Genomic DNA, 24,108 nt, shown 5'->3' with positions numbered 1-24,108 from the left:
CTTGAATGTCATTAAGAAATCCTAATGCAAATAATGTAAATATGGATCTGCTTCTCTCCACTGAAGGAAAGCCCCCAACTTACTGCTTGATCCGGGTTTGTTCCAATAAAGGCAAAGAGCTGCCCCAAAAGGACACTGTAGGTGGGCTTGTCTCTGCAGTCCTCGATGGTCAGCGACTGAAGCAGAGTGAAGGAACTGCTGCGGTGGCTGGTGGCATGATGACGCCTCCTGATTCCAAACGACAGACAAGACATTACATGCCAAGAGGTAACGTACACTGGCATAGGACTATCAGGTGTTAGTTGTAACATGAACTTATGGCACATTATGGCGTAATAATCGGTAACTTATGCACATCTCACCTTTGGGTACCCCGGTTAAATTCAAGATCTTCATTGGCAATCATTTCCAGGTCCGAGGGTGCAGACATACTGCGCAGGAAAACTGGCTGTTTGACATTGTGAGACATGGGCTTTGCCTCGGAGACCGACTTGCAAGCTACGAAAAAGGAAATATCCTTCAACATTCAGGATCTATACCGCTGGGCACAGAATACGCCTTAGATAACCAGAAAGGTGATTACTGAACCACATATAACAGTTGTCTGGAAGGTTAGGAGCAATGGCGACTGTAAACATGCTGCAAGTGAAAACACGAATAAGACTATCTTATATAAAAATATAGAAATAAAATGTATAATTAGTATTATGATTAATGGTAACTATGGGTATACACTTAATTTTCAAATCACTTTTGCTCTGGAACACTTGGTGATTAGCATGGCACAAAACAGCAGCCGTGACAGCACCAGTACCACAGGCACGACGAGGCCTGCACCAACTACTCCGCCTGTCGGGACGTATCAATAAGCTTTCTAATGTGCTTTGAAAGAGAGACAACCAGGATATCAAAGTGAACTATGTTGTCCATTTAGAGTAATTAGTGCTGATTAACCTTTTTGGCCTTAATCTTCAGCGTTACTCTATGTAATTACAGTTAAGCCCAAGCCACACTCGTGGTGACGGTAATGATCTGCGTTAAATGTGTTAAGTATCTCTTGGGACGGTATTCTGCTGCCATCTAGTGGAGAAAATAACATCATGCTACAAAAATATCATAAATATTTCTATGTGTTCTGCCACTCTAAAATAACTCATGAATATTCATGATGGGGCAGAGCCTTCCATCAAAGCGCAAGTGTGTAAACAAGAATCTGAAAAGCCAGCTTTAAAAAATACTGAAACTGAACCATTAGTTAAATCAGGCAGTAGCGAAGACAATGTGAATTGGTCATCAAACATCTGACACATACGACACTGTGTGATGGAACTGCCATATTACGCCTGATGACTTTGATCACGTAAAGCTGCAAAGTAGGTTTGTGGCCAAAAGACAAAATGACTGCAATCAAGACGAAAGACGAGAAAGGTGTTAGCCCCCTAAGTGCAGTTCACAATGCAACAACTGTGGCTCATGTGGGGGAAATGTGGAAGCAACTAAGACTTGTGCTATCGTAGCCTCTTAATAACACAAAGGGCACGTCACTCATGTGTATCAGGCACTGACCTTGTACCCTCTCATTTGTAGGCAACCAATAAAAAAATCTAAGAAAAGTGCGCAAAGAAAGGCGCTTCTACTGCACCGATTGTGACACCGAGATGTTTGCCGGTGGCGGCTTTCAAACATGTCATAAGAAGAACGTGTACTAAATGTGCACATCAGTACAGTCCAAAGAGACACCTGTAGGCAGCTTACATGACATACCTGGGGTGTCAGCTGGAGTCCCTGACACGCTTCTAGACTGTGGAGAGATGGTCACATGCAACAGCAGCTCTGTCCGGTTCATCAGGCTCTTCACCAAGGATTTTGTCTTCAATAAAGTCGTTGAAGATTTCTGAACAAATACTGTGACATCCTGAAAAAACTTTTCCCTGAAAGAGAAAAGGATGCTATTGGTCCACAACAACACACTAGCCTTGACATCCATATATATATATTTTTGTGCATTGATAACTGAAACATTTTCCCAAGGATTATTGATTTTCATTGGTGGTTTTCTCACGAAATTATTTTCCAATGGCCTGCTCTATGACCTGTTTAATATCTTATAACGTTGTAATCAATAGTTACTGTCAAAACTATAATTCTGAGATATCATCATATAACTGAATGGATAGAAAACAACTATAACAAGTAAGGGATGCCAGGGAACTTAATAACATCCGACACAGTCACCGGCTCAAATAATCCACTTTTTCCAAAAACAAAATGGAAAATTTGGATCAACTTAGTGGACTTGCATACCGTAGAAACAGACATTCAGCTTTAAACAAATATTAGACATTACATTTTAACAGTGTTGAGTAAACTGTATCTTGAGATTTTTCACGTAAGAAAGAGAGAAGTTTCAAAGTTATTATCCTTAATAACCACACTGCTGGAGACTGATGACGTGTTTCACATTGATTAGAACAGTAAATTACATGGGACAATAAGTATCTTATAAACCTTTAACCTAGGAAATGACAACCGACCGAGGCCTGAGGTTATGATCGTTCTCACACCTTGGGATGTTAGCAACGTTTTACAAATACCGTAGAACCCCCATATTCACAGATTTCAGTTTCCACATTTTCAGTTACTTGTGGCTGTAAAATATTAAGAAGAAAATTGCCGAGAAAAACAATTCCTAAGTTTCAAATTGCGTGCCATGATGAGCAAATGTTTTCACCCCTTTTGGATACATTGCGGCACAACCGCATCACCGAATTGCGTGGCGGCCTGCCATGTGCCTTTTACTAAGGAGTGGTTTCCGTCTGGCCACTCTACCATACAGGCCTGATTGGTGGATTGCTGCAGAGATGGTTGACCTTCTAGAAGGTTCTCCTCTCTCCACAGAGGACCCTCTGGAGCTCTGACAGAGTGACCATCGGGTTCTTGGTCACCTCCCGGACAAAGGCCCTTCTCCCCTGATCGCTCAGTTTAGATGGCCGGCCAGCTCTAGGAAGAGTCCTGGTGGTTTTGAACTTCTTCCACTTACGGATGATGGAGGTCACTGTGCTCGTTGGGACCTTTAAAGCAGCAGAAATTTTTCTGTAACCTTCCCCAGATTTGTGCCTCGAGACAATCCTGTCTCGGAGGTCTACAGACAATTCCTTTGACTTCATGCTTGGTTTGTGCTCTGACATGAACTGTTAACTGTGGGACCTTCTATAGACAGGTGTGTGCCTTTCCAAATCATGTCCAGTCAACTGAATTTACCACACGTGGACTCCAATTAAGCTGCAGAAACATCTCAAGGATGATCAGGGGAAACAGAAGGCACCTGAGCTCAATTTTGAGCTTCATGGCAAAGGCTGTGAATACTTATATACATGTGTTTTCTCAAGTTTTTTATTTTTAATAAATCTGCAAAAATCTCAAATAAACTTTTTTCACGTTGTCATTATAGGGTGTTGTGTGTAGAATTCTGAGGAAAAAAATGAATTTAATTCATTTTGGAATAAGGCTGTAACATAACAAAATGTGGAAAAAGGGATACGCTGTGAATACTTTCCAGGTGCACTGTGTATGTGTGTGTGTATATATATATATATATATATATATATATATATATATATATATATATATATATATATATATATATATATATATATATATATACGTCAATCATTAAGCTATAACTTATTAAGTTTAATACACCCGAAAAATCCCAGACCGTCGAGAAGTGTGCGAACTGACGATATGAAGAATCTGGAATCGTCCCTGCATAAGTCAAAGTCATCCAGATGATCTGAATCTGCATAATTAGATCTGGACCACCCTGTGTGTATATATATATATATATATATATATATATATATATACTATATATATATTATATATATATTATATGATGAGCCATGGACTGGAATAAGAGGACAAGTCACTGTTAGAATCAAACTCACCTCAGCGTCATAACCACATTTTCCAAGTCACTGCAATCAAACGAAACTTCCTTAAGGGAGCAGAGCAGCTCGAGTTCCTTCATCTTGTTCTGAAAGCAATTGAGGAAAATAACACAGAAAGGTTAACTGAGAGAAGAGTGTGGCAGGCAAACAGTTACAAAGACATTTGGCCAACCAACCTCAAAGAAGTGGTAGTCATTGAAGAACGGAGCATTGTTCTCTAGCTTGCCTTGCTGGGCCTCCTCCACTTCGTTTTGCCACTTCTGCTCAAGCTCAGCCACACTCTGCAAGGGAACATAAGAGATGTGTGGGGACAGCAGACTCTCTGATGTGAAGCATCAAGCAGACAGGAGATGTAAAAGGACACTGGAGAATCAGTTTGATCATCTTAGAAAGCCATCTGTGCTTGTCAGTAGCTGTGATTTGCTGTACTCAGAATCCCCCTGGGAGCTGCTGCTAGGGTCTTACCTCCTTTAGAGGTGTGAGCGTCCTGGCCACTGAACTTGTATTTTTAACTAATTCAGTTATGTCTGTTGTAAGAATCAGCATTAATGTACAATTTTTTAATAAAGTAGGAGGCTCTGCAAACCAGCTTGCTTCGCTTACAAACCGCCAGAGGCTGAGCCACTCGAAGGGCGTCGGGGCGCTCCTCTGTTAGAGAAAGCAATTGTATGTGTGGTCCTTAGTTATTACAGAGAGAAAAACACTTAAGTCGTTAACACGTAAGTCACTGAAACTATCTATTTAAATATCAATGAATAATAAAACATAGTAAAAAAGTAGTAAAACGTAATAAAAAGTAAACAAAAAATTTAATAACAATACAGCCTCATCAAAAACAATGCTATGAATTACTTTATCCTCTAACTTTCATTTTATATACTTAATGTTGCTTTTTTGCATTTCTTTTCACATATTGTTTGGAATGTTTTTCTCTTTTTTCGTTTATTAATTGTTTCTCTTTGTTCATTTTCTTTTTCTTATGTTTATTATCAACTCTCGCCGCTGTTTTTCTACCACAATCTAAAATTTGACCTTCTTGAATTGATAATTAGCTTTTCTGCCCTGGCCATTGTAACCCACTGTGTTGAAGGGTGAGATAGCAGTACCGACAGAGTCATGGGGTGGTAGAGAGAGAGTAACAATTGGGCGAGCGGTGCGAAGGTGAGTGGTCAAGGCTGAATAACGCGGACATGACAGAAAAACATTTTCAATATAATAGGGAGATACAAGGATGAAAGGGTCACACTTTCATGTTGGTGTCCATTATAACTTTTACATGCACATGACAATCAGTGAATTCATGCTTACTGCTCCTGCTGCCACTGTCTGCAATGTTACTGTTCTGATGTTAAATTTGATTCGTGTTATCCCAGAGGGTCACGGTGGTGTAGTACCTCACAGCTCAGGTCACACTTATGGCTACAATAATCAGTCCACCATAGTTGGTTGACACTTCCCTAGCCCTCATGGACACTTAAAAGACCACTGTGCCATTATAAACTTTAAAATTAGCATAAAATTTCTCCCCCCATTGACCTTAAAACATTTTGCACAGTTCGCCGAAATTTCCAAACATTTCTATGTTTTCGACGAAACTGAGGCAAGGCAAATTTGGCGTGTTTTGCTAATCACTACAAGTTGCAGCTTCATCAGCCAAAGCCTGACTTCAAAGCTCCCCTCTTTCATCGTAAGAAGTTTGATCCGTGAGTGGAGACCATTCACTCCCATCCCACTTTTTTTGAGATAAACTGGAAGAAGTACACTCAGGATTAAACCAATATCATAGTATAAAGAACTGGAATAAAAAGATATGTGGAATCAGCATTCTCAGACATGATGGATTAGACATATGGGGGGTGGGAAACTTCCTCTGTACTTCATAATTGTGTTCATTTTCTGCTTAGAGTTATGAACCCTTGTAAGTAACGCCTTTCTTTTGTCAATTAATATCATGGCTTATATTTTCTCCCACAGCATCTTTATTGCCAACCCCATTAAAAAAAATCTCAAAAAGCCCAAATTTTAGGCCCTGCCTCCTCTCTGCCCTACAGTTTTGGTATTCTTGTAAAAGGTAAACCTTACCTGCAGCTGCCGCTCCATGGCATTGATCTTTTTGAAGGTCTCCGCCATAATCTTACAGAGCAGGTCGTACTCCTCCGCGTGTTCCTCCCGATACTGAAAATTGATGAGCGACTGCAAGGCGTCAATCAGTGTCAGGTGTTTAATGACACAAGAAACAATCACCTCTTCCATGACGTCTGGCTGAATGACTTCCCTAAGAGAGAGAGAGAGAGACAGCAAAAGGCTGCGTAAGGCAACAGGTAACGGTCACACTGACCACGGCGTATGAAGAATACATGTTCAGACTCAACAATCGCATCATGTTACAACCACCAACACCTTACTAAGATTTTCAGTGTGGTGGATGACATCACCTCCCTGAAATCACCGGGTACAAAGCTCTGACTTTGAAAATACACTTGCCCAATCCGTTACCCAAAATCCTTGGGGCCAGGTGTGATTTGCAATTTGTGAGATTAATTTTCCTGTTTATTTATTGTTTAGTGTTTACACGGTTTTCTTATGTTATTTGTGTTCTGTGGGTGGAACCTCCCAAGAGGCGGCGAAACCATGACATCACTGTTTAGAACCGCCCTCTGCCTTGATAGTCTAACTCAGGTGTATTCCGATTGCTGTGGAGTGCATTTCAGCTGTGGGTACTGGTGTTGGGTTTTTCTGGTTATTGTGGATTCCAGCTTTGCTTTTGGATTCCTGTTCTCTGGTTTACAGGTTTGGAATTGTTTGCTTCGGATTGCCTTTTAAGGGAAATCTTTTCTGCCTGTATTTTATGTTATTGTTGCTCTTCAAATTCAAGTTCAAGTGGACTTTACTGTCATATTACCTATACATGGGCAGTACAGTGATAACAGTGCAGCATAAAAAAGTGCTATATAGATACCATAGGGAGGACTATAATGGGGGATTATACATATAAACAAATCAACACGTATGTGCAACTAAGCAATTAAAGAACAGCATGCCATTTTCACAGTGCAAATATAGAACGTTTGCAAACTGCTGGACATGTAGCAGCAGTTCCAGAGAGCAAACATGCAAATTGTGCATCACAAGATGTTTAAACTGTCACAGACAATGCACTGTTTCTTAAATAAATTCTTTGAATTTAAAGAACTTTTTTTTAATTTGTTTTTTAGGCCTGTAGGTTTACGGTCACCCTCCCTTTGAAGGACATTTTTGTGCATTTAAGACCTTTTAAACTATTTTTACAGTTTTAATGCCAGCGGCCTGTTTTGGGCCTGTGCACAACCTAACTTTTTTACATCAGATTGAATTTATTATTCAAAAGCTTTCATCTGATATGATCAAGCAGGCAGTCGGGAAGGAGGGGCTGGATATTTATGTGAATAGGGTAAAGTAAAAAAAGCAAGCTCATTGTAATTAAAACTAAAATGTGTGACCCAGATACTGAAATGCTAACTGAATTTGTCCGTGTTACAACCTAGGGTTTGATCAGGTTAGGTAGACTTTATTATCCCAAAGGGAAATTTGTTTGCAGCAGGAAGGTACAAAAGGGAGAGATGTTTCATCGTACTGCTTAACGTCGGCTAAATCAGCAACAGAAGTAATTCACACTGCTACACAACTCTCTAATGAAGAATCATCCAGACCCTAGAATGCTGGTGACTTCAACCAGGGGAACTTTGGAAGAAACAAACTTCTATCAGCATGGGGCAAGTTCCATTTCTGGACAAGACAAGCTGGACCTGCTGTACTGAAATGTTAACGTCTTGTAAGGGAATGCTGGCAGCTCAACCCGGTCAGGACGACCCTGCGATGGAAGGATGGAGGAAGGAAGACTTTCAAGGACACTGCCTCCCCCAAAACGCTAGATGGCAGCTCCCTTGGAATGTAACAGTGCCCCGGATTTCTGCAGGGCCTCTTGGGACTTGGAGTTCGGTTGCTTAGCCCTGTTGGTTACCGTGGGTGCCGCCAACAGAAGCTGAGAGAGGACCGGAGGAGCCATGCCTCATCCATAGCCCGAAAGTACTACCAAGTGGGAGCCCCAAAATACTTCCGGGCTGATTAAAGAACTTTAATTCTTCGTCTGACCCGGAAGTGCTGACAAGTCACATGGACGGAAGAGTAGAAGCACGTCCGGGTCAAGGACTATTTAAAGGACTGATGGGAACTCAGCAGGCGAGCTGGAATTGGGAGGTAGAGGATAGAACTTGGTGGGAGGTGTGGTGGAGGGATTTGATTTATAAATATTTGTGTTTTGGTGTTTAATTACCTGTTTATTGTGGCTGAGGTGTTTTGGAGGCACCATTATCAAAAAAGAAGCATTAAAACAACTTCTGGGTGCTTTTAAAACGTGTTGTCAGTGTCTGTGTGTCGGGTTAAGCACTGGTATAGCACCATCTGGTGTTACAGCCTTTAAATGTAAACCTGTGGCACATCTGGGCAGCCACATGTCAGTTATTGACAGCTGCTGCTCTTTTATTACCCAAGCCAAAAGTTCTTGTGTGTGATGGGATTGGAGGGGGTTGTGGTTTGTTATAGAGTTTATGTTTTTCTTGAGCTTCTGTAAAGTTTTAATTTCCCCTTTGGGGACAAATAATGTGTTATCCATCAACCTGGCTAGTGAGTTTGGCGCCTGATTACCTGGGATGAGGCCTACTTTGAGACACACTAGTCTTTTTGTGTATTTTGTGGCCACTACAAGAAGAGATTGTGGGTCTGTATTTCAAAAATCCAAGCCGCTTAACCTCCATTTTACTTCAATTTCAAATACATCAACCTCTTCTACTACACAGTGCTGTACTAGATGTGAAAACCAAGTCATACGCAACTGATGGACAGACTGCTATTCAGAAGACAAATAGCTTAATGAACAGGCCCCAATCCCCCAGAAAATGGATATCCACACCCATAAAAGCCAGGAAAACTAATTACTGGGTTGAATTTCATGTACCCACCGCTCACTACCTAAGACCCATTGATCATCTGTTCCTGATTTCCTGTGCTAGTACCATCTCCTTGACAGTGCACAGATTTACTTACCAAGCTTAACTCAGACATACCTGACAAATGTACAGATTAGCACAGAGAGTACAATGGAAATGAGAAAGTACTTTCATATACGAACGGAGGAGTCACACTCGTCACCTCCTGAATGAGTAAAATATTCAAGAACTGCACCTACTTGATGCTGGGTCTGAACTGGGGACGGGCGCGTCCAGATATCTCCCTTAGCCTTCCCATGATACCAGGGGGCAGTCGGATGCGTGGAAGATCAAAGTAACATCCTGAGATTGGTCCTGAAGGGGGGATTAACACATCCGAGGGGTAGGTGAACTCTCGGTCCTCTTCAATGGTTAGCGGCAGAGGGGAAGGGCTTGGCGTGAGTGCTGGCGATATTGCACCATTGGCTTCAACCTGCCACTGACACCTAAACAAAAGCAGAAACAAGCATAAGGAGCTTGAGGGAGAAGGTTGTATAGCATAAAGTGAAATTCTTCCCCGCATGTCTGACCCTCGGGCACAGTGATAATCAAGAATGATAAAAATACAAAACGTCACTTCATTTACATGTTTAACAGTTTGGATTTTGGTGCCTACAGCAGGGAACTTACTGCTATTGTACGGCCAGGGTCCATTCCTTGTTTTTTTCTGTTTTTCTGTAGTTATTCTTCATGTTGTGATGTTATTTCGATTAATGTTCTTAATTATAGACTATAATTATATGTCTTTAAATTTCTGGCCACTACTCTAGTTTTGAAGGTGGAACCACAAAAGATGGGTCCATCCCAGTGTTGCCACATCACTCAACTGGGCTATTTTTGATCGTCACCCACGAGAATAAAATGGGCTTTTGTGGGTTGTAGTTTTCTGGGCTACTTTAAAAAAACAAACAAACAAAAAAAAAACAATGTGGTATTTTGGGCTATTTTTCAGCCCAAATAATTCTGACCATTTTTTCATCCATTTGGCACCCCTTCCCCTGCTACTTGCACATGTAGTATGATCCCCTTGTTGTGTGATGGTATATACCCATCCTGTCACTCTGAAATATCTCAAAAGAACCCCGAAACCCCCCTAATAATCAGGCACTGGTATATACCTAACCCTCTCGCTCTGACACTGCTCCCTGCTTTCCGGTGTGTCATTTTGTATACCTCAGACATTGGGCTATTTTTCTAAGCAGTAATTGGACTATAATTTTTTTAAGGAACTTGACAACCCTGATCCATCTTGACGACACAGCTACTAGGTCCTGTCTGAGGCTTTATATATCAGCCAGAAAGGAGCGCTCAGCAGCGGGTCATTGAGTTGGTGGGCAGTTCTGCTATTTTGTTTGGATCTTAAGTTTTTTGCGGATTATTTTTATTTCTGTCTCTGGATTTTGCTCTTCAGATAGAGTCTGTTAGCTTAGAATTGGCAACTCCTTTCTGCTGTTTTGAGCACTGTTTGTTATATTTGCCTATGTTTATCTCACATTCAACAAAAAATCTCCTTTTATCAACATTCTCATTGCACGTTTGACAACAAGCCAGATTTTTTTTACGGTTTCTCTCCCTTCTCAGTCTGAGTGTCTAAGCTTGTGAGGGTCCTGATAAAAACCAAGATCCAGGCTTTTAATGACCTCTTAGGCACAGCCTAGGGTCGTGGGGTCTGAGCTGAGGGGCATCTGTTGGCGAAGAGAGATTAACTTATCTTGCCTTTGCTGACGATGATTCGCAGAGTCGATGGAGGCTCTGATCTGGGATCTGCTACTAATGGGGTTCTCCTACTAGCTCATAACTGCAAGTAGTCCACTTCTAAGGCAGACATTGCATGTTTGCAACTGACCATCACAGTGCAAATATTTGAGTCGAGGCACTTCAGGGTTAAGAGTCAATGGAGGATCTGATGGGCCATCTGAGTGTCTGGGCTTGCAAGGGTCCTGATAAAAACCAAAGATCCAGGCCTTTAATGACCTCTTGGGCATGGCCATCAGCAGTGTGTCTGTCTGCAGATAAAATGTCAACCTCATTGAGAGGTTTATTTACCTTGGCAGTGACATTCATGTGGTTCTGGTGACTCTTCCTATGAAGTCAGTAGACGGATTGGGAGAGTATGGGGGGGTCATGATGTCACTTTAAGGGGGTGTGTGGTGCTCATGATATCTATGCAAAAGAACGAAGGTCCAAGTCTTTAGAGTCCTGGTACTTCCTGTCTGAGAGACATGGATGCTATCCAGTGACCTGAGATGAAGACTGGACTACTTCATGTGGTTTGACTTTCTGTTGTTCACGGAGTCCCAAATGAGGCACATGATCTGCATTGTCAGGGAGCATCAGTTACGGCACTATAGCCATGTGGCATGATTACCCAAGGCTGATCCGGCTCAGAAGATCCTCATTGTTGGACCAGGCCAAGGGGACGCCCACGTAACCCCTGGCCGCGGCAGATAGAGGGTCATTTCCAGAGGGTGGGACTGGACCGTGTGTCTGCCTGGGGGGTTGCCAACCAGGATCCCGAGCTGTTTTGTCATGTGGGGGGGGGTGTGGTAACGCACTACACCAGTGCATGCTCCCCAACCTGGCCTGATCTTTGAAATCCTGCTTCCCGTTAATAACCATGTCTAGGGTAAAGCCTGCTGGTAGCAGCTGGGGGACTGGCTGGTTAAGACGCTGGCATGCTTTTGTGGCTTATTTTAAAGGCCTCACACCCTTTTGTCCTGTTTGGGACTTCAAATCGTGACACCCATGAACTAAAGGTTGTAATCTGACACTGGATGACATTTGTATCTGGGCAAATGAAGCTGAATGGGTGGATGTGAGACTTTCAGAGAAGGCCGAGGTCTTTCAGGTGCAGTGGGGTAACACCGTGGAGATGCTGGAGGGTCAACACGAACTCTCTGGCTGCTGATTAACCAGACCAGTGAGGCACACTCTACTCGCTAGCAAAACAAAATGAATTCTAACCTCTGCAGGAGTTTGGAGCAGAGCAAGTCCTGGCAGGCCTCCTCCTCCCGAGTAATTTCAGGTCCATTGTACAAAATGCGCAGCATGGAGCAAGCGAGGACAGAAAGGCCAAGAGCCAAATCTGCCAGGAAGGGCAAACCTCCCGACACGTCTTCAGATGACTCCTACAAGCAGATCGCACATATCAAGTCCCTGAACGGGCAAGAATTTCGCTTGCTTTAAATTATAAAAAGGTGCCGAATTTGTTACCTGAGCCCTGACAGTACAAGAAAATCCCCACATTGCTTTATCAGGAGTGTTGTGTTCTCTGCCGCTTCTCATCTCAAACGAAAAAGTAACAGTATCCCCTTCAACCTGAGAACAAGAGGAAAGTGGAAAGATGACCTACCAGATAACAGGAAATTAAGAAAAGGACAATGTGTGGCATTACTTGAATTTCCGAACATAAAATACCTTGACTAAGTCCTTTGGCCATCCTGTACCCAGGACACTGCGGCTACCATAGCCAAGTGTGTTGCCTCCATATTCTGCCACCTTCCTGCTGTTTGTGTTTGGACCTGCGTAGATCACCAGCTGCCGAGAAAAACAACTCAGTTAGAGGCTGACGAGTTCAAAGGCAGACATAGAATGACAGGGACATCTGCTTCAAAACTGCTCACTCAATAGTAGATGGTGCAATCCAAATTTGAGGAGCTTTCTTGTTGGATTTTTTGACCGTAGTATTGAATGAGAGAAGCTCTATGGGACAGGCCGTGGTGGAACTTAAAAGAGACTTAACAGTGGCAAGGAGGTCACCCTGGCATTTCACAAGGCTCGTACCGTCACCAGTGGTCCCAAGAAAACAACAGAGAGTTTTCATGGCTTCACTGGCCTGCACCTTATCCGGATCTCAACACTTCTCGGCATCTTTGGATTTAGGAAAGAGTGGCTGGCAAAGAAAAGAAAAGTGCAGCCATCCAATTTACAGAGCAGAATCGTTTCTACATTCTTTCTGGTAGAATCCGTGCCAAGACAGACTCGGTAGGAGAACCGAATATATTAGTAACTCAATGTCTAAGACAAACAAACAAATGTATATTACCCTGAATGCATTAGGAATGGCATGGTAACAAACAAAGTCCTTACAGCCACCATCTGACACTCTCACCATCCTGGGTTCAAATCCCACTGAAGGCACCATGGGCTGATTTAAGTATTTCACTGACTACTCTAACGTAGTCTCTCCCAACCTTTGTGGTGTCATGACCCGGTTTTTCAAACGCCAAACTCAGATAAATTCAGTGAGGTCATCACTGCTGGGTGGGGAGTGTGAAGGGTGTTGTGGTGGGTCACAGTCGATCACCAGAGCATTAGATGAATCAAGCGCAACTGACCAATCTTTCCCTCTGTGACGAATCAAAAACGATGGTCAGAGTAGGGGTTGGAGAACCTGCCTGTGATGCCACCATTGTGAATTTAGCACAAAAGTTAGACCAATTGGGGGGGTTCAGCTGTGGCCCACCTGTAATGCCACCATGGTAAACAGGTGGGGAAATGCTACTTTAATGTTTTCCCTCAAGGAGAAGATGAATAAATAAGATTGATTGCTGACCCATATGCTTGTGGGCCTGAATGTCAATGTGTCCATGTTAGGAACTAAAGAGTTCCCAAGCACAGAAGTCCCTCAAAGACTCAAAATGCCCACAAGAAGGGTGAGACTGTCAAACCTCAGCTAGTTAAAGAGGGCAAAGAAGAACCTTTAGAAATAAAAAGATATATATGTACCAAAACCTCCGTTAAATACTGAAGCTCCGAAGTGCCTAAAAAGGCTAACAAGTATTTGTATAGCAAACACACAATCCAGCAGGCAAAGTCAAAAAATATGGCAAGGGTTCAAAATATCCAGTAAATCGCAAATAAGCACAATAAATACCAGAGAACTCACCACACCACAAGCACAATCAGTGAACCGCAAGGGACTGTGGCCTTTTTTATCAGCCTTTACTGCTGAGGGCAGACCCTTGACAGTGATGGGAAGGTGGTCCTCACCCTACATTTTTTGTAATTTGGGTTTGTGACAGATGGCCGGGGCCCATGCCCGGCCGGAACGCCCCTTTGGTACTGAATCTGGGGAAGCTGCCATGGGAGGCTCATTACGTTCCCCGGAACACTTGGTGGCAGCCCTCCTGGGCGGTATCAGGGCCACAATCGTGGAACATCGGAGCTCATGCCTTTTGGGCTCTGTGGCCACCGCCAGGGGGAGCCGAACGTCTTAACGAGCCTGCCTGGGCTGTGATGCAGCCACACCCAGAAGTGCAGCCTAATTAGGCTAATTACCACCTGAACCACTTCCGGGTGGGCTATAAGAGGAGCCTGCAGCCAGCACTCAAGGGCCAGAGTCGGGAAGAGGGAGAGGAAGCTGCCGAGAGGAGTGAAGGAAAGGAAGTGTTTTTGTGGTGGTGTTTTGTTTGGTGTTATTTTGGGACTGTGTTGTGCCTTTGGGACACAGGGAAGAAAATAAATAGTTTATTTTATGTGTGCCTCATGGTGTCAGTCTGTGTCGGGTCGGCGCCCATATAGTGCCTTTTCACAGGTTAGAGATAGATATATAGAGACATGAAAGGCACTACACAACAGATATATGAATACAGAGACAGACAGACAGATAGATGTGAAAGGCACTATAAGATAGACTGATAGTGTAGATGCCACGAGGGCTGGACAGGCATCCCGACCAGAAGAAAACCCAGAAGGAAGGACCTGAAAGGGTGGATGGACAGCCCATTAAAAAGGAAAGATATCGCTGGAGGTTTTTTATACCCCCCGACTCATTAGATTGCAGCAGCCCTGGTTCTCCGTGCCCAGTGTGAAGTCAGCAGGGCATGCCGAGAAATGTAGTCTGGCAAGGCAGCCCTGCTGGGGTCACGGGGTGCCGCAAGAGGGCGCTGCAGGGAAACAAGCTCCCTACTGTGGTGATGGACTTCCATGTGACCCGGAAGTATTTTGATCGGGCAATCACCCTGGCACGGGAAGTACTCCTGGCTCTGTAATAAAAGGGGCCGCACTCCCTTATCCAGGCGAGTCGGAGCTGGGTGGTAGAGAGGCAACACTTGACTGGAGGAGGGCAGTGCGGTGGTGAGAGAGAGTTATTATAGGAAGAGAGAAACCAGTGATGTGTGTTTATGTAACACGTTTTGGAGGTATTTATAATAAAATCCTTCCTTTATTTATATCCGGGACTGTGCTTGTGTGTTCGTGTCGGGGTTTGGGCTGGCTGACGCTCGGGTGTCCTAGTGAAAGGCACCATATGATAGATAGACAGACAGACAGACAGACAGAACTTTATTTGTCCAGAAGGCATCAATGAGAATAATCTTTTGAAACTTATGGAGCCACTCTAAAGTAACAAAAGCTCTAGATTTTGAGTGTGTCTCCTGCATGGACACTTCACCAACACTACCAAGCATAAGTGGCCTGATTACTGTCATCACACAACTCCAAGAGACTGCTGAAGGAGTCAAGTATGGCTCACCTTGTCGTAGTCATACTGAGAGGAACAGCGGGGGTCAAACCTCAGGTAGAGGCAGCGGGCTCCAGGGATGTGGACTGTCTCTTTGAACTTGTAGTTGTCTCTAACAGGATGAACAGTTTCAACTGTTTTACCCGCAGCCCACGGGGCAGGGATCTTCAGGCCAGTTAGGAAACCAGGTTCTTCCCTTTCTTCTAAGATCTGAAAGCTGGAGAAACACAAACAAACCTAAAGATTAACGACAGCCAAAAGATTTGTCTTTCTGTATCCACAGTTAGACAGTGTGCAGCAGGGCTGCCAAACTCAGGTCAGAGGGACGCAGGGGCTGCAGGTTTTTGCTCCTGCCACTTTATCAATTTAATGCCATTTCCTACTGCTAAGGGAATGGACTTTATTGTCTTGATGTTAATTGGCTCATTTTTCAAGATTCTGTCACCTAAAGCCGATGTCACATTATGCAACTTCTAGCTCTGGGGAATGTCAGACTTGCAGACCACAGGATCTGACCTCGCCGGTGGATGACGTCAACTTAAACAATTGAAAAAAAAGTCACTTGGCACGTCACACTTAGCAATCTTTTTTTTGCAACAACCAGTAACGCGCGGCCTGACAGAGGGATTCGGTAACAAGCTGCTGCCGAAGATTTGGACAGTGAGAGCCCTGGTGTAACAAGTAAAGAAAACGTCCAAATGTGACAAAAATATTACCTATGAGAAACATTTTCAAGTTTTCTTCTGAAGTAGAAAAAAGTAAAACTCCTGCTTCTGTGTCTTTCTGTTTCACAGACTCCACGAGGCCTTTTCAAAACTTTCACTTCTGCGGTTGCTGCTCGAATTCGGCCACTGCTTCATGTTGCTGAAGCCACTTGGTTTCTATAAAGATGTCAAGGAGAACGGCTGAGCTGAACTTCAGATATGTGACTCTGGCAATCCAGTAAGGGCTCTAGCGGTGGGCAGCTTTCATGCAATGATCCACACGGTCCAGTTCCAGAAAGAAGGGTTAGGGTTAGGGTGGTACCCCTATGTTACTTCCTTTCTACCTGAAGGGTTTACTTGAGAAGCACGAGTTTAGATCATTGAGGGCTGTGCGACGTGACCCTCCAACCCAACTTTAAACCGTCCCCCATTACAGAGTGAGACAGTCACTTTAAGGTGGAGTCTAATATGACCAGAAGTAGCAGTCCGAGTGGCCAGGCCAGCCAGTTTTCTAACTGTTACAAGCGGTTCTCACCCAATCAAAAACGCCATACTGAAGAGGGTGTGTGTGTGTGTGACGGGATATTCAGTCTGCAGATACCTTTGAGGACTAAAATCTTGATGTGCCGGTTTCAGTCTATGACCTTTGACTCCTGACAAATCCTGGAAGAACTCGACATAATGGCTGCCTTGACTCGAGGCAAGAAGCACCGGCAAAGGCGGCCTCATCGATAAATTTGAATGCGTTGTACGGCCTAATCAATAGGATCTGAAATGCTCTGATACTGGTAGATGCATCAACGTACTGGTATAATTGTTGTTAACCACAAATATATAAACAGTTAAATGTGCAATGACTGTAATGTCCCCAATAAATAATGTGAAGAGAAAAAAACAGCTACTTGTTGCCCACATCAAATATGACGAGATCTACGGCTCTGATTGCTAGTGGTGTATTAACAGCCTATTCTGTCATTACAGCACGCAGAAGTTCTTGTGTTATTTTATTTAGACAAAAATTCTACACGTATGGTGACTTAGCCATTCTTTATTCTTCTGTAAAAAATAAAAAGCATCACAGCTGGAAGAAATTCACCTTGTCGTTGATCAACAAGGTCCTGCCCTCTGTACGCGGAGCTCTCCCGTAAACATCCCACAACAGCTGGACAGAATCGTTGCAATAAAACGTCCTCGGCCACATTCCAAACCTGTCTGGTCCAACACGGGGTGGTTTGATACCCAGAAAGGCGAGTCTGACCATTCATTGCCCCAGTAACTCAGAAATCCCACCCACCATTATATGCAAAGAAAAGAAAAAAATTTTGTACTTGTCCTCGAAGATGCTGATTTTGCTTTTCTGCTCAGATTTTCCACCTGGCACATCGGACTGCTCGGAGAACACAGGAGACTGAGTCTTGAGCAGCAAGGCTGTCTGAAACCAAAAGAAGAAGATGACATAAGGCAAAGAATGATCATCTGTTGGCGGCACGGTGGCGCTGCTGCCTTGTAATAAGGAGACATGGGTTTGCTTCCTGGATCCTTCCTGCGTGGAGTTTGCATGTTCTCCCTGTGTCTGCTCCGGTTTCCTCCCACAGTCCAAACACATGCAGGTTAGGTGGACTGGCGATCCTAAATTGTCCCTAGTGTGTGCTTGGGGTGTGTGTTTGTGTGTGTGTGTGCCCTGCGGTGGGCTGGCGCCCTGCCCGGGGTTTGTTTCCTGCTTTGTGCCCTGTGTTGGCTGGGACTGGCTCCAGTAGACCCCCGTGACCCTGTAATTAGGGCATAGTGGGTTGGATAATGGATGGATGGATGATCATCTGTTCACTTTTTTTTTTTTACCACAGCACTCCCTGGATGGGGACTCAGCTCATCACAAAGTGAATACAAGCACTCACATACACTGGCGTCATTTTACTGTCACCAAATCTGCATATCTTTGGAAGGAAACCGGAGCACACTGTGGAATCCCAACAAGAAAATATGAGAACTCCAGGCAGAGAATACGAGCAACGTGACTCCCTGCAAGACAGCAGTGCTACCGCTCCCCCACCGTGTCACCCCCATGTGTGTAATTATTAACAGTATTCATTATTTAAACGAAATTAACGATTTATCTGTAAATTGTAACATACATACTTTAATACATTTCGTCATGAAAGTGATATCAAGTATAAATCTAAGGATTCTAAATGTGCAGAGAGTTGGAATATCAGACATTTAATGTGTTCTGTGTGGCGATTGCTGCTGTTGGGGCAGGAAGAAGCTCCAGAAAAAAAGTCGCCACAAAAGATGGTATGTGAGATTTTTAAAATATAGCGTGTCATTACAATCGGGAATATGTGACGCATATTGTCCGCATTTTGCTTCACCACATCAAACCATTCATCACACATCGAGGCTACTAGGATCCGCATAGAGGCTCTCTGTCACATGTAGATAGTACACTAAGACTCTGACGTCACATTCCAACTTTTATCACACTGCGCCCCTGACGTTTTGCTGGTACTGCAATTTGCGCACGCGTCGTGTTAATTTCTGAGGGCCTGCTCAGAAGACGCGTCAAATGAACGCTGGGAACACATGATGAGTGCACGGAAGCGTTCTGAGCGTGAAGTATAAATGAGACCTAACAGTGGCCGGACCACCTGCACTTCAGAACAGGTCATCTGCCTGATGCTAAACACGTTCAAGGCCAACCAGTAATTGGATAAGAGACCAACCAGGAAGAGCTTGGGTTGCTGCTGGAAGAGGTGCTGGCAAGGCCAGCAGGTGGTGCTTACCCTATGGTCTGTGTGTCGATTACAATGTTACCAGTGCAGATGAGACTTAAAGCCAAGATCTGTGTGTTCATTAAAGATCCATGGGCATCCTTCATAAAGAGTAGGGTGTATCCTGATGTCCAGGCTAAACTGCCCACCATGGCCTGGGCATTCTGGCCCCCAATCACCCCCGTCTCTGATTGGCGCTCCCTTTTACCAATTCACCACTTAATAGCCAATGTGTGGTGAGTGTACTGGCTCAAAAATGTCTGAGGGGGCAGAGTGCAATAATCCTTTCTCTATTATCCCTGAAGACCAAACATGGGAAATTCTGCCTAGATCTGATGACACCGTTTCCGGTTCCAGATTCAATGATGTCACTTCTGGTACTGGACCCGATGACATCACTTCCGTTTACCGGCAACATCACTCCCAGTTCTGGTCCCGATAACATCACTTCCCCGACCGACCTAAAAACCTGCCATCTTTCTTCTGTTTCTCAGTTCTATTTTGGACTCAAACCTGTAAAGAACTTGTATCTAACTGCCTTCTTTTTTTGCAGCCTTATTCAAGTGTACGGGCAGCTGCCCCAAACCTTCTTCTGGTGTCAAGTGGTATTCTTTCACACATCATATCATCCAGGTGGATTCTACACATTAGTGGTGGCTGATCTGGTGCCCCACTCACTAGTGCTTTGAGTAGTGAGAAAAGCGTTATATAAATGGAAAGAATTAGGAAGACGTCATAGCACTTCCTCTGGTTAAATGACACTTCTGTGCCATTTTAAAATAGGACTTTCTCAAGCCCATTTACTCCAATTATATAATTCCAGTTTGGGTTGGGGGGTACGTTGGATAGGGGAACAATCCACCACTGAGCCCACTCACACACAGGAAACACTTGGAACCTGAATCCACCCAGAATGGAGTTCTATGGCAAGGTGAAAGGAAAGCTGATAGTGTCCTGAAGCCAGGACACTGGACCCGTGAGGGGGCTGCACTAAGCTACGTCATCACGACAACTTCCACTAGTAAATTCACAAAAAATAAATAAATAAATAAATAAAAACTATGGGTATATAATTTTTGTTTTACTGTGGGGACTTGATTGTCAAATCTTGTTTGAATCCCTGGCTTATCTTCATTTTCCATTTTTGTGACTTCCTTATTTTTTTTTAAATGATTATTTTCACATTTCCTGTTATTATGTACAAGGGGCATTCAAAAAGTTTCCGCACTATTTTTTTGTTAGAAACGGTGAAGGCGGGAGGGAGGAGTAGTAATTGGTCGTGTCTGAGAGTGTCATGTGACTGGGAAAATCACAAAGGAAGGTGACTATGTAGAAAAGCGATGTCATTTGTTTTTGAAATTCTTAATAAGCAGAGTTAAAATATAGTGCGGAAACTTTTTGAACATCCCTCGTATTTTTTTGTAGTTATTGTTCTCTTGCATTCTCTGCGTGGCACCTAAGGAGGCGGGCCCACCATGATATCACTCTGGCTACATATTGAACCAGAGAAGAGGAGCTCTGCAGTAGAGCACTTACCCTGTGGAGGCCACCGTAAAGATTTGCCTTTTCTTCTGAGGTTTCTGGGTTTGTGGATTTTTAGCTCATGTTCTTGGATTCTGTTTATTGGGCTACGTATTGAGACCTGTTCACCTTGCAGTGTCTTTTTAGGAAATTTCTTTTTGGCTGTTTAGCTACTTTCGTTTTTTTTTGGATTTCTTTCAATAAATGATACAACATTAGAACAATCTAGGCGAGAACAGGCCATACGGCCCACAAAGCTCACCAGTCCATTCCACTTAGTTCATCTAAAGTAACATCAACTATAGGTTTTGGAAGCCCACTTGTCCGCTAAATGTTTACTTACAAATGTACTTTTGTGGACTGTTGCTAAAAGGAATTTTTTTATGGTTTCCATTTCCCTTCAGAGACACTCTGAGACATTCTGGGATGTTTGTAAAGTTTGGGGTCAGGTTGCTTGATGTGTGGCCTATTTCCAGGCAGGGAAGGGTAGGCCCTGGCCTGGTTTACGACTCTTCATCAAGGACATGCTATTTTTGTTTGGAACTCCAAATCATAACATAGTCCATGCTTTCTGTGTTTAGCTCCTTGGGACTGTCAGAGGCTCACACCTCCAAGTTCCTCCCAGGTATATGATACCAGCCCAGATCAAGACGGCATGCTGCTGCTAACTGTCTTATCTCCTTCTTCCTCCACAGTGCAGAGAAACCACCCCCCTTCTAGTCCCTAGGCCATAAAAGCAGGACCACCTGGAACGAGAACCCTCATTTACCTGTAGGCAGACAAAGCAATCTTTACTATAAAGACTCACTGTACTGTAAAAACGCTGTGTATTTACTGTAGTAGCCGCGTTATCCTGGTGGCAGAAATTTGTGTTTCCGTTTTACGCCATCGAGCATTATTTTTGTTTGAGCCGTTAAGTAAACGGGGATGGCAGATTTGCGCCCCAAAATTTATTCTGGTATCACACTGTCATTCCCTCAGATGACCACAGTACCAATCTGTCTGTTAGTGTTTTCCAGGTACATTCATCTATTTTCATATCTGTCTATCTATTTATGAAATGTTAGAATAAAAGGCCTCGTGAAGTTGCTCAAGTATTAACTACTAGCCACGCTGCCTGTTGAAGATGGGTGATTGAATAATTTAAAAATATTTGCTATCTCTAGCCATCTGTGTACCCTTCAGTGCCTTTCCTTGGTATCCCTGTGAGTCCAAATCTCTCCTGAGCACATTCCCATGAAGTTGGCTTCTCAAGGTCTGTCGTTACTCTAGGGGCACCTGTCCACTTTTATACTTCTCATCTTTGAGGGTAACTCTCTTAACATTCCTCGTACGCTTTTACTCCTCCTTGTGTGTTTCACACTTGGACTTCCTTTTTCAGTTACATCATCAATGCCAAACTGGCCAATCACACCAAAGCCAAACTGGCCAATGAGAATGCTCTGAGGGCTAAGGGACCAAACACAGACCTAAAGTGTTTTATTATAGAGTAGATATGTTTGGATACACAGCACTGTATTATATGTAAATTATCGAACAGTTTGAACTTAAACATCAGGTACAGAGTAGAATTCATGTCCATCTATCCATTTTCAGACTTGCTTATCTTGGGAAGGGTCACAGGGAAGTTATATCAGCAAACACTGGGCACGAGGAAGGAGCAAAACCCTGGATGGGGTGCCAATCCATCGCACACTTTCACACACGCGCACCAATACAGCATCACCAGTCCACCTAAATTGCATGTTTTGGGATTAAGAGAAGAAATCTGTCCACCCACAGACACCGGATGAACCTGCAAACTGCACACAGGGTAGACCAAGGATGTGAGTGCTGGTCTCCTTGTTGCCAGGCAAAACCAAGCCACCCAGAATTCATTTTGTTTTAGATTAAAATAAAAATGACAATTTAACAGTGTAAACAATCAACCGAGCCCCTCCATAATGTTCTTACCTGGCTAGTATACAGCACAAGCTGGACAAGCTGAGGCATCAGGGCATCTGCCATGGTAAGTGTCTGCAAGTTGGGGTGCATCAGAGAAGTCAGCAGCACCGGCAGAAGGTGACCCAGCATTGTGGCCTTGGTCACTTGTTCAAGACCTTTCAATCTAAAGGTGACAACAGCGGTTTAAATATTTGACTCATCTGCTCCAGTGAGTCTCACATAACAGCAGGAGTGGGCATTTAGGACTCACCTGTTCTCCCGGTCAGAGATGTCACTGTTGATCAGGGCAGTGGTGACCTGCTGCAGAGTCTCCAAAACCTCATCGCAGCCTACCAGGATTTTGGTTGCAAGTGACAAGATGCTAGTCTGCAGTTCCTGTAAGAGAAATGGAAGTGGGCACCATCACTACAAGCTGTTAGGCACTGCCCGGCTCGGTTCATGTCACATGCGCTTATCTGTACTCAGTTTGACTAGCACATGGCAAAAAGAAAAGAAAAAAAAAGGTTGTGGAATCATTATTAGTCCTTCATGTCTGCCTGCTTTGGAGGGACCTGCGGTTTCAGACCAACGTCTACCGTTTTAAAAAACAAAAAAAAAAAAGACAATTATAATCATCTGGCCAGTAGCCTGAATGCTCATTATGTACTAAGCACTGTCGACATTCAGAGACAACATTTACCCATCAATCCATTTCCTAACCTGCTTGAATTTGAATCCTGGTCCAATGTGCACCTAGCATGATAAGACCTCGGAGCTTAGGCTTAAAAGCTGATGCTGTTATTTTATTATTTATTACCCATCCATCCATCCATTATCCAACCTGCTATATCCTAACTAAAGGGTCATGGGGGTCTGCTGGATCCAATCTCAGCCAACACAGGGTGCAAGGCAGGAAACAAACCCCAGGCAGGGCGCCAGCCCACCACAGATTATTTATTATGATAAATGCATTTTTGTTGTTTTTTTTTATATATATAACACTTAAGAGAAAATGTTATATTTTAAGGTGTAATCATTGTTCTACTGTAAAAGAGTGGGCAAGCAGGTGGGAGACTCTGCCAGACACAGAAGGACGGTTCCCCCTGGTGAATCTTGTATGACTGCAAAAGTGGTGGGTGTGGCGTCTTGTTTATGTCCCCATTGTTGAATGGGGTGTGATTGTCAGACCTGAGGTGGGCTTCAATCACATGTGATCATCAGTGTGGTGGTGACGGTTGGTGTCTGCTGCCGTACAGTAGGGTCTTTCAAGTGGGATACCTCAGGAAACAAAACCACATGGGGTACAGAGACACAGAGAAAGAGAGAGCGGCTCTGTAATAGGAAATCTCAGACAAGAGACATTACAGCAGGGGTTCTCCACTGTGGGTTGACCTTGTTGGGTGCCCATGTGGGTATCTATGTGTGATATTTTTCCCTGTGTCTATCTATTCCTGTTTCACGAAAGGGAACCCACCCCTCCTCCTAATGTTTTCACACCCATGCTTGTTTCACCCAGGGGGAAGCCCACCGTAACATTCGCAGTTGATTGACCAAGAGAGACGTTATTCGGTCATCAATAACGTTAAAAAGAAGAAATTTGGTCAAGGGACCATAAAGGTTGAGAAACAATGCGTTAGAGCATCGGGGTCTTCTGGGTAGAAATATGCAACAATCCCCTCAAGATCTCAGAGGGCAAGCAATCCCGCCCACCTCACAATAAGAGACAAGCCAAACAGGACAGGCAGGAGGCCGGGA

The 24,108-nt window shown here is 43.8% G+C and overlaps 1 protein-coding gene across 1 annotated transcript; it reads right to left on the bottom strand.

The window, feature by feature from the left end:
• Positions 1-83: 83 nt before the first annotated feature.
• LOC120519241 (probable E3 ubiquitin-protein ligase HECTD4) lies at positions 84-22,749 on the bottom strand (the record flags this gene model as incomplete). Its single annotated transcript, XM_039742390.1, has 14 exons — positions 84-228; positions 363-498; positions 1,765-1,931; positions 3,948-4,036; positions 4,127-4,231; positions 6,033-6,225; positions 9,175-9,420; positions 11,939-12,102; positions 12,188-12,292; positions 12,392-12,511; positions 15,450-15,654; positions 17,470-17,573; positions 22,384-22,537; positions 22,625-22,749. Coding segments are annotated over 14 exons (2,058 nt in total), but the record flags the coding sequence as incomplete, so codon positions are not given.
• Positions 22,750-24,108: the final 1,359 nt, after the last annotated feature.

Source organism: Polypterus senegalus, unplaced genomic scaffold, assembly GCF_016835505.1.
Source record: "Polypterus senegalus isolate Bchr_013 unplaced genomic scaffold, ASM1683550v1 scaffold_2807, whole genome shotgun sequence".
NCBI classification, from domain to species: Eukaryota; Metazoa; Chordata; class Cladistia; order Polypteriformes; family Polypteridae; genus Polypterus; species Polypterus senegalus.
Note: the sequence above shows the minus strand (reverse complement) of the source record. Positions and strands in the feature narration are given on the sequence as shown.